The following is an 11,568-nucleotide window of genomic DNA, read 5'->3' as shown; positions in this document are numbered from 1 at the left end:
GCTTCTGACGCCACGTCCGGTGACGGAGCCGCCCGGCCAATCGGAGCGCAGGAGGCGCCGGGCGCTGTTTCCGGCGCGATGGCGGCCAAGGCTTTCAAAGTGCGGACGGGGCCCGGAGGGCGCAAATACGGGCTGGCGGCCAGGAGCCTCCCGGAGCTGCTGCTCAAGGCCTGCCGGCTGGAGGTGGGCGGGCGGGCGAGGCGGGCCGGGAGGAGGAGGAAGAAGGGGTGGGCGACGCCGGATCTCTGCCTGAGCACCGCTTCCCTTGACGGGCTTTTCCGCTTCCCCACAGCCGCCCTCGGTGGCGGGCTGCCGGCTCGGCCGCTACGAGGATGGCGTCGAAGTCAGCGAGGAGGCTTTCCGCGCCCTGCCCGAGGACGCCGAGCTGATCCTGCTGCGCCCTGGGGAGGAGTGGAGCGGATGTGAGTGGGGGACACAGAAACACACACACAACCCACAACAAGGCCCCTGTCCCCTCTTCCACCCAGTCCCAAGTAGGGTTGGTTTCTAGCGCTGCTAGAAATTTAGAAAAAAAACCTTCCCTCGATGAGGACTAGTGCCTTGACTGTCTCCACGAATGCCACCCTGAGGACTAGCAACTTGACGTACGAGGAAATGTGCAAACCTCAAAGATTCTTTTACATATACGTAAACGTGTGTGTGTGTAATATATATTATGTACAATATATGTACAATATATATCTATACACACACAGATGCATATAAATACAGACACACACACAGATTGTCATTACCATCTGCCAGAAGGAATAATGGTTGCTTTTTCGCCGTTCCTTTCCTCCTTGCAGACGTCGGTGAGATCGAGCGCTTCCTGAGCACTTTTTCCAGCTGTTCCTCCGGCGTCGTCCGCGCAGCTCAGGGGCTTCTGTCGGGTGAGGAGGCTCCTAAGAGGTGCAGGTTACTGGCTGACCTGATTCAGAACCTCAATGAAAACATTTCTGCAGAAAGTAGGAAGGAAGACGAGACGTGGTTTGAAGGTCAGTTCTGAGCTGACGTTTTCTGACTGCCTGGTGTATGGGTGAAAAAATGCTCAGGATGTCAAAAGAGTTTTGGGAAACACAACCTTAAGGACTAGAAACTTGACAATCCCATTCAGCTTTGCAATGTTTCCTACTACTGAGGCTCCAAGAGCCTTTTTGGGGAAAGCAGGGGACTGATGGAATCCGTTTCCCACCATTCCTAGGGGTTGAATCTCGGTTTAAAACCAAGTCCAGTTACATGCGCCATAGTTGTGAGAGCAGAATCCGTGGATACATGAAAGAGGTAACATGGCTTGCAAAACTCCCTATCCGGTCTTTCTTTTGACCTTAGATTCTTGGAGGCAAAGTCTGCCTTCACAATACCTACCATATTAACAAACTATGCTTTATGCTTTCACCATTCGCACCCAGGGTTTGAATTAGCATTTAATCAGCTCGGTTTGCAAAAATCGCTGTGAAGTTTGCTTTTGTGAGCGGACTGGCAAGGACGCTCAACATCTTAAACATCTTTAAAGCTTGTGTTTCTCCCGCCAAAGGTTGGGGCTTACATTTCCACTGTCCCTCCCGCCCTCCAAATGAAATTCAGCGGGATCGCTGAAGTCATGCTGGAGAAGCTGAAGTTGGAAAAATATAATGGCTTTTATTTTGACCGGAAGGAAGAGACCAAGTGCCGTCTCTGCACACCGGAAGGCTGGTTCTCTTGCCAGGTAAGTTGCAAGGAAATTGAAGCCAGTGGACGAAGCAAAGGCATTGAGCGTTTCTACTTCCCTTTCCGAGTGGCATTGACTGGTTCACCCTTCCCAAAGTTGAACCTTGAGTCAGGCATCGCAGGAAGTGTGGGAGAGGGAGGGTCTTTCAGGCTGGTGCCCACCGGCACGTGGCTGGCTTTACAGAGAGGCAAGCTACCCCACCTATAGTGATGGTGCCAAAATAAAACCTACAGACAGTTTTCGGCTTACAACAATTCATTCAAATGGTCTTAAGTCCCTTTTTTCAGTGCCGTTGACACGGTCACTAACAAACTGTTGTAAGTTGAGGAGTGCCTATATTCATCTTTGTGTGCCCCTTGGCTGCAGGGCCCCTTTGACGCTGAAGACTGCTCCCGGAGACACTCCATCAACCCTTACGGGAACAAAGAAAGCCGAATCCTGTTCAGCACCTGGAACCTCGACCACATGTAAGCCCTGGAACACAATTCCCCCCCTTCTTTTTGTGGCCACAGACCCCCTCACACAGCACCGATTTGGCACTAGTCCTCAAGATGTTATAAATACCCCTGGATTAACATCAAGGGAGTGAAATGACTTAATCTTCTTTTCTGTTTCAGAATTGAAAAGAAACGGGTGATCCTTCCCACCTTAGCGGAGGCCGTGAAAGGCTGCGACGGGAAGGAAATTGACTGGGAATATTTTTACCGGCTCTTGTTCACCACAGATAATTTGAAACTGGTGCACATTGTGTGCCACAAGAAAACGGTCCACAACCTCGGCTGCGACCGAACAAAAATCTACCGTAAACGAAAGACCGGCTGGAAGGACAGGCTTCTTTGCAACCACACCCCAAGCCCCCGGGTTCAAATATCGAAAACGAAACGAAAAACCGATGCCAAACTTTCCAGAAATAGGACAATGAAAAAAAGCACCCCGTAGCCAACAAGGGATCTGCTTAACGGCTGTGCCGTTTGCTTAATGACTGCTGTAAAAGAGGTTGTAAAGTCAGGTGGACTCAACGAGATGACCTGCTTTATGACCGTCACTGTGAACAAAATTGCAGGGAATTATCTGTCTAGAAATTTTGCCTGGCCAGGGAGCCACTTTTTTTTTATTTAAATGATCGTTTTTACTCCATTTTTTTAAAAGACTGAAAATAAAAAAAATAGATTTTTTAAAAAATTAAATAAAAAAAATGATGAATATTGTTGCTTGTCTTTCTTTTTCTTACCTTCTTCTATTCATTAAAGGCCGCAATCTGGTAGCCCCCTTGACCACTGCCGCCATCTTTCTTTTGGGCACGGTTATATATGACAGTCTCTTCCAAGCCTAGCAGCTCCTTCATTGTGAAGCTTTTTTCAGCTTTTTGATTCCAGTTTAATCTCTTAATTGCCTAAGGATCATATGCAGTGCTGTGTTTCCTAAGAATTTTAAACATTAAGTCAGGGTTGAGGTAGGAATGGCCATCTTTAAAGAGGGTAGGCCCACTTTTCCTCCAGGATGGAACGTAGATGTAGGTAGCGAGTAGATACGCCTGCATTGAATTTACGGGTTCAGATGGCTCTTTCATTTTTTTTTTTCAGCACCAACTTTGAATTTTTGCTAAATGGATGGTCCTAAATTGAGGACTGCTGCTTATACTTCTCTAACCGGTCTACCAATTTGCTGTTTGGGGAAGTGTTCCACCCTGCAGGGTTGTTGTAGACTTCTAAGCCCCAACACCACCTTTTTGCAAAACAGCCTGTGGTTGCCTTGGCAGAGGCTTTTGTGTTGAAAGAGCAAAAATCAATAAAAATGTTATTTGCAAGGATTTGTTTTGCTTTCCAAAACTCCTCGTAGAAATTGCTCCAGCCTCTTTTACAAGTAAAGGGGGGGAGGAAATCCTTTTTTTTTTTTTAACCCAAGGAATGAAGTCATTCTCTTCCTTGTGAAACTTTTATAATTGAGAGATGCTTTTAAAAAGCTGGAAGGGACAAAATAATAATAATAAAAATCCCGAAGGGAATGAAGAAATGCAAACTTGGCTGATCATCAAACATCGGCCTGGCCTTGGTTCAATCAAGAGTTGAAAACGAGGCTCTTATTTCACCAAGAAAATAAATCAGAACATGGAAAGTAGAATGACGGGGATGGAAAGGACCTTGGAGGCCTTCTAGTCCAACCCCTGCTCAAGCAGGAGACCTTATCCCGTTCTGGATAAATGGAGGTCCAGGGTCTTCCGGGCCTCTCAGAGAAGTCGCTGAAAGCAGAAAACTTCGAATTTGAAATTAGGGATTGCCAAGAACCATGATGGGAAGCAGGAAGATGGTCAAGTATCTTTTACCAGCAGATGGCAACCATCGCCCAGAAATGAAAGGGCTGGCTTTTTTTTTTTTTTTCCTCCCCCTTTCCAAGTCCTTTTTCCTAGTTTAACATAGCCTTCATCCCTCTTTGGTCTCTGCTCATCTAAACAAGCCAGCATTACATCTTGGCTAAAGAAAACCACAATGAGGAGCGAAGAATGTCAGAACAGACACACGGAAGTCTTCCTTCCTTCCTCCCTTCCTCCCTTCCTTCCTTCCTTCCCATCTAATCGCTTGGAAGATGCAGAATTGCTCTCCCGTCTGAAAAGAAACTGTTTTTTAGGGAAGGAGTCAAAGCTGGCAAAGGTCCAGGAGGGCCAAGATTCAGCCCTGGACTCTGGGACTATTTGGCCTTCTGAAAAGGCTGCTGGGCGTGGAGAGAAGTTGCTCCTCCACTAAAACTGAAGAAAGAGAGTGGAGCTGCTGTGATTTGGCATGACGTCAGCCGAAGGAAAGCAGAGTTTGTGTGTGTTTCTGCACGGGCAGCCTCCGATTTGGAGATGATGCTGGTTTTATGGGTTGCCTCAAATAAACTCAGCCCCAGTCTGGGGGGGGGGGAGAGAAGCTGCTCCAGGGAAAGCAGAATAAAACCCAACTGGACAGGCTTAAAATGACTCAGCACACACAGACACAGACATACAGATACACACACACACACATACACCTTCAACTGTAGTTCTATTGTATTTCTCCCCCAGACGGTTGCCCCACTTCCCTGAAAGTCTTCCTTCCTTCCTTCCTTCCTTCCTTCCTTCCTTCCTTCCTTCCTTCCTTCCTTCCTTCCTTCCTTCCTTCCCTCCCTCCCCTTTTTCTCTTCCTCCCTGTTCTCCCTTCCTCTCTCAAAATAGCCAAAGCTGCTCAATTTCCCTAACCTAATTCCAGCCTCCCCTCTTCTATATTGGGGAGATGTCATGACGCTCACTGTGGGGGAGCCCTCTTTCAGACCAATATAGCCTTTCGGCCACCCCTTCCCTGCAGGAGAAGCCTCTCTTAGGAGCCATTAAAAGGGTCATTCCCTCTTCGGCCATTGGACAATTAAAAAGAGACACGGGAGGCGAGGTCTCCAGAAGGACTCCGGTGCGATAAAACCCAAATTTTTGGACCCTGCTGTGAAAGGAGATGCTAATTTTTAAGGCTCTCCTTCATACCTTGGCAAGTGTCCCCTCCTTTTGCAGAGTGCCAATTTAGGGGGTGCCCCGCTTGCAGAAAAGAGCAAACCCCTTGCATTATTTACTGGCAATTTCTTTGGGGAATGGGATGCACATGTTTGTGCAAACAGCGCCTGGTCTGGCAGTGGGCGAGGCGCCTGTTTTACAGCGGCCTCATGAAAAATGAAGAGGCTGGGCTGGTTTTGGCGAGGGAAAATGACTTAACCCTGTGTAAAAACGATGAATATTTGATGCTGGAGTTTATTAAATTTCTACAAGCATCAAGCGGAACACAACGCCCTGCACAGATTTTCCTGAGCTGGAATGAAAGGAGGGTAGAATCAGGGTTTACAGATTGTCCTTGACTCACAACCAAACTGGGACCCAAAATTCCTTTCTCTAAGTGAGGCATTTGTTAAGGGACTTTGTTAAACTACTTAGGACCTTTTTAAAGCCTTACAACAGTCCCAGCATCCCCATGGTTATGTCATCAGAATGCAGATACTTGGCAACCGACTCCTATTTATGACGGTCGCAGTGTCCCGGGGTCATGTGAATGCTGCTGTAACTTTGAACCATCGCTAAAGGAACTGTCGTAAGTCGAGAACTTCTTGTAATAACCTGAGATTAGAGAGTTTTGCAAGCTTTTAATCACTTTGGGAAATTTCAAAGACTTAATTTTTCCCCGTTTGGTGGGTATGGAGGGAGGAGAGAGCATGGCAAGTTATACCCACCATTTGCCCTAATTTTCCTGCAAAATAACCTGCTGAAGCCAATTTGGAGAAAGGCTCCAGTATAAAAATCACATTTGGCCAGTCCAGATGGCTGAAGTTATAAATTTTATTCTGTTTTTATTTTCTCTCCCCCCCCCCCAGGTTATATACCATCCCGTCCTCTTGGCTATTTCAAATAATGGCTTCCTTCATCTTACTTCTCATAATATATAACGCCTCGTGCTGCTGCAATGGGATTGCCAGGCTCATTTGTCACGCAGACCTCGCTGTGTGTATGTGTGTGTTTTGTGCCTCTTGTTTTTCTGCAGAGCCATTGAGCTGCATTCAAACCTTTCTCTATTTGCAAGCATAAAACCTCACATTTGCAGCTTGGATTCCAGGTTTTCCTTCTGACACGCAGGTATTTTCACGGCAAATGTTGGATTAAGGCAGGTGATGACTTGGGAAGGAAGGGTGCAGGGCCCCTGGGGCCCCCCGTTAATTTAAAACAAAATGTCACCTGCACAAAGGAGTGGGTTTTCCCCTCCGTGTCCGAGGCAGTGGGGAACACCAATGGCAGGCCTCTCTTCCAGTTAAAATGGATGTGATCGATCTCCGGTGTCGGTGGAGATGGTTGAAATCTAATAAACAGCTGTGTTTTCCTTTCCTGAAATTATTTTTTGGGGAAAAAAATGAAGAAAAGGCTTGCTTAAAAGTTTGATGGCTTATTTTTCCACAGATGCAAGGCGGGGAGGTTTTAGAGATTGCTTGCCTTTCAGACCGGGAGATAGCCAGCCATTTTTCTCCTCAAGGTGTCTAAAAGGAGATGGGTCCATTTTTTTTATAAATTATATTTAATTTATACTTATACTTTTATAAATTATACTTAATTTATAAGTGGCAAATCCTCCTCCTCCTCCTCCTCCTCCCTGCAAACCCCATTCCCTTCCAACACTGATGACATTCCCTAATTTGGTAATAAAACGCCTCCCAGGAAAAAGCCAAATTCAGAGAGCACCAAGGACTCCGTAGTCCATCTCCTTCTCCGCCTTCTCCTGCGGTGAGGATGCTGCAGGATTTTGATTCAGCTGCCTTGCAAAGAGAAGAGACTCATTTTTGAGAGCCGGTGTGCCTAAGGGACCTTAAATATTGCAATGACCTTCTTACTTCGAAGGAGGTCTCCAGATGGGGGACTTTAAGAACGCCTTCTCTAAAAGTCTGGGGTTTTTTTGTTGTTCTTTTTTGCAGTGCATCTCTGGCCCAAAATGTCCAGAAATAGCCACCGAGAACCTATTTAAAAATGTATTTTAAAAAATGCCTTCCCAAAATAGTCGCTGGTGCAAACAGGATGAATAAGGGAATCCTTGCCAGTAATCCTTTCAGCAAGAGGTCACTAATGGATTTCAACCAAGAATCGGTTGGACAAACTGTTTCAGCTAAAACGCTTTCCATTCGAGGCTTCAGGTCAAAAAAATGCTACTCTGGGTACTTGTTTTTCCTGTCCTTAAAAACCGGTCCAGGGCTTTTAATTCTCCATTTAATTCTGATTTTCTTTTGAGGCTTTGTCTCCGTGGTGAACTTTGTATAGAAATTTTTGGGTTGGCTTCTGATCTGATTGACTTGGATTTTAAATCCTGGGCAGTTTATGGACACAACTGAGTAGTTTTCTGCAACAGTAGACCTGGGATCTCCTTATGCTAGATTCGCAAGGGAGAATTTGATCAGGGCAAGATTTGCTCCTCTGGGGATGCCCCAGATCAATTTCTCTCCAGATTTTTGATTTTGTAAGGAACTACACCCTCCAGGATTCTGTGTGAACATTGATTGTTGGGTTTTAAGGGCAACTGGGCCATTTCTTTCCCCAGAAATCTGCTCTTGTTGGAAAGTTGTCACTTCCTATTATGTCAACTCCCTTCCCAGCTCTGCTCGCTTCCTCTCTCTCTCCCTGGAACAATTTGCCAGATCCTAAATAAACTCATCAATTCCATGATCCCCGATAAATCTTCATTACCACACACTTCAGCGGCTGCTCCGAATGTTTCTTCTCTGCCTTGATCAGTCCCCAATTGACTGTTTATTTGTGCTCGGATTGAGAAGTTAATATTTTACCTCTAGTAAACCATGCACCCTATATTTTATTATGGACCAAAAGGGGAGGAAAATCCCACCAGGAATTACAGATAGTGCTCCATTTACAACAGTTCATTTAATGACCAAAGTTATGACAGCCCTGAAAAAAGTGATGGATAACCATTTTTCACACTTAGGACCATGGCAGCTTGGGATCAGAATTCTGTCAGCTTGGCAACTGACTCATATTTATGACTGTCACAGTGTCCCGAGGTGACGTGATCCCCTTTTGTGATCTTTTGGGTCAATGGGGGAAGCAAAACTCACTTAGCAAATTTCTCTCCTTTAGCAGCAAAAAATGGGGGTTCAGTTGCAGTTGTAAATCAAGGACTCCCTCTACATTTAGAAATACCTCTGGCTTATTCAGGACCTTGGACAGCTCCACAAGGCGGCCAGTGGCCTGCAAATCCGATCCCTGCCTGCCCATCTTTGGTTTTTCTTCTCCAATGCAGGCTGCCCTCGACTTACAACCTAAGCCAGACAGTTGTTAACTGAGTTTTGCCCCATTTTACAACCTATCTCGACACCTTCGTTAAGCAGATCCCTGCTGTTGCTAAGTTGCTCAGCAGATCTGCTTTACCCATCGACTTGGTTTTGCTCCAGAAGTGGATCATGTGGCCCTGGGACACTGCAGCCGTCACAAACAAACAAATAAACAAATAAATAACCATTGAACATTTCTGGCCATATGGCTTTAATAAACTGATTTGATGAATCAGCCGCCGAGGGTTCGAATCTTGACCACGGGGAATGCTGCAATGGTCCTAAGCGTGGAAAAACAGTCCCCTGTCCCTTTTTCCAGTGCTCTTGTAACTTTACGAACTGTGGTAAAGGGAGGACGATCTCTAATTCCTGGTGGGATTGTGGTCAGTAAACAAAGTCGAGGACTTGCACTTTGTTCTCGTGACTACAGGGAGGCTGCGAGGGTCTTAAGTGTGACAAACGGTCCTGAGTCCCTTTTTTCAGTCCCGTTGTATCTTCGAACGGTCACTACCTGAACATCTACTTTTGTTCCACAAAAAATGGACCTTTGGAAGAAAAACGGCTTCTCTACTTCCTCCTGGCTGTTTCTCCCTCCTCCGTGAGGGGCAGCGAAAGCCACAAATAAAAAACCTCACAGCTGGGGAGCCTGGAAAAGGTCAGAGGGATATTTCAGAGTCCGTTTGGCTTTTGATCTTTCCATCGTCCCTCTCTCTTTCTTTTTCACATTGCAAGAACGCCTTTTGTGAGCTCAAGGTGGGAAGGCTGAGTGTCTTAATGCACGCCTTGTTTTAAGCTCTGGGTCGTCCTTGATTTACAGCAGTTCGTTTAGTGACTGTTCAAAGTTGTAACAGCACTGAGGAAAGTGATTTAGGACCGTTTTGTACAATTATGACCGTCGCAGCATCCCTGCGGTCACGAGGTCAAAATCCAGATGCTTGGCAACTGACTCATAGTTACGACGGCCGCAGGGTCTGCTTTCGCTACTCCATCCTGGCTTCAGCCATCGGAGAGGATCAGAAGCTGGCAAAGGTAGCGGGGTTAACACCCAATACCTTCAACCCCCAACAAGCCACCCCATGTTCAGACGAAGCAAGCTTAGGGTCAGGTGGGAACGGAGCCTCCGGATCAAACGAAGCCCCTCCAAACTGCGCAGGCTCAGCTCTCTTGACTGACATTGCCTCTGGGTGTCTCTTTAGCAGGCAGGAGCCCCTGTTTTCGGGGGATTTGGCTGCTGCAGCAGAAAAGTCAAACCGCATTTGAGTCAGCTCCTTTGAGCATAACGCTTGCTGACTCCAAACACATTCATGTCGTTTTCTTAGCAACGAGGCAGGAGGGCCTTGCCACGGCCTATTTCTGGCATTCGTCTGACTTCCCAATGCAGGGGGTTGTTTTGGCCTCCCTTTTACGGACGAAGCAGGGAACATCTGGCTTAGCTGCTCTTCAAGGCCAGCGGAGTTTGGTTGATATTCCCAAGGAGCTGGAATATATCAAAATATTATCCCCTTCCTTCCTTCCTTCCTTCCTTCCTTCCTTCCTTCCTTCCTTCCTTCCTTCCTTCCTTCTCTGAGCTCTGTTGTTTTCCTGTAGACATTTTATGACCAAACTAGGTAACGTCATCAGTGCAAACCCCCCTCCCTTCTAGCACTGATGATGTTAGCTAGTTGGGCCAAAAAAACACCAAGCTCAGAGAGCACCCAGGACCCCACAGTCATTCCTCCTCCTCCTCCTCCTCCTCCTCTCCATACACGCCCCTCCTAGCACTGATGATGTTCCCTAGTTGGGTCATGAAACGACTGCAAGAAAACCAACCAGTTCAGAGAGCACCCAGGACCCCACAGTCGTTCCTCCTCCTCCTCCTCCTCCTCCTCCTCTCTGCACACACACCACCCTTCTAACACTGATGATGTTCCCTAGTTGGGTCATGAAACGTCTACAAGAAAACCAACCAGTTCAGAGAGCACCAAGGATCCCACAGTCCAACTCTGAGCTACAAAGCCCCCTTGGAGGGCTTTTTGTACACACTGCACCACAATACAAGAATCCCACCAACCTCTGTTGCAATGAGACACAACTTCTCACCGTTTGCCCCAACCGCATCGATGTGGAGAGCTCTCCCCCCTTGGCTCAACCCCTGAGACTGAATTAAAGCTCTCTTTTCCTGCACAGAGACACTCAGCAGCTCTGCAGGTCGCTGGGTTCACTGCCAAATTGCTTTCCCTCCCCTGACATCCCATCGGATCTGTGTTGATCTAATTCGGCCCATTATTGTGTGTCCTGCACTCTGCTACGGGTGAAGATGGGCCTCCCCCATCCCTGGCATGACGTAGACCCAGATATCGGAGGAGATGAAGCCGAGCGCCGTGACAAAAGGCCTCAAAAGCCACTGGCTGGCACGCGTGACAGTTCATGCCCACGTAAGTGATTGTTTCCATTCAGCCCCATTATGCATAATAAATAATTAAATCCCGGGATGAAGTGCCCTCCTTCGGAGCGCCAAGCACAAAGGGCAACCGGCCCAGGAGACGGCAACTGCCACACGTGCACCAGGAGACCTGCAAAGCTCTGCACACACCCACAATGTGAACGGAAGAGTGCTTTGACCCCCATTGTGATGACACAATGCAGAGGTGATATTTTCGGGAATCGGCCTCCACATCTCCCAGAGTGGAGCAGGAGCAGGAGGAGGAGGAGGAGGAGGAGGAGGAGGAAGAGCAGGTGCTGCTACAAGAAAAATGCTCTAAACCTTTTTAAAAAGTGAACATACTAACTGGAATTTTCCTCCCCATTGGAATCCCATTGATTTTCCCATGTATTTTACCAGGAAACATAGATAAGGCAGCCTAGAAAAGTCAGTGCCTTTCCTAACCATACCCAAGCACTCCGAGTTTGTTGGCAATGTCCATTTTCCTCTCTGAGTTCATGGTGACCTAACCCTAACCCTAAGTGGGATTTTCCTCCAATGGGATTTTCCCATGTATTTTACCAGGAAACATAGATAGGGCAGCCTAGAAAAGTCAGTGCCCTCCTAACCATACCCAAGC

General features: G+C 47.1%; 1 protein-coding gene across 1 annotated transcript; it reads left to right on the top strand.

The window, feature by feature from the left end:
• Window positions 1-24: 24 nt before the first annotated feature.
• Window positions 25-2,918, top strand: DFFB (DNA fragmentation factor subunit beta). The gene is made up of 7 exons (XM_039367651.1): window positions 25-183; window positions 293-422; window positions 810-998; window positions 1,205-1,284; window positions 1,538-1,708; window positions 2,078-2,178; window positions 2,329-2,918. The coding sequence occupies exons 1-7, from the start codon at window positions 79-81 to the stop codon at window positions 2,648-2,650; spliced, it is 1,098 nt and encodes a 365-aa protein (XP_039223585.1). The 5' UTR covers window positions 25-78; the 3' UTR covers window positions 2,651-2,918.
• The last annotated feature ends 8,650 nt before the right edge of the window (window positions 2,919-11,568 follow it).

Source organism: Crotalus tigris, unplaced genomic scaffold (assembly GCF_016545835.1).
Source record: "Crotalus tigris isolate CLP2741 ecotype Arizona unplaced genomic scaffold, ASM1654583v1 scf7180000020588.15403103151:6194809, whole genome shotgun sequence".
NCBI lineage: Eukaryota > Metazoa > Chordata > Lepidosauria > Squamata > Viperidae > Crotalus > Crotalus tigris.
The sequence above is the reverse complement of the archived record's forward strand: the minus strand, read 5'-3'. Positions and strand labels throughout refer to the sequence as shown.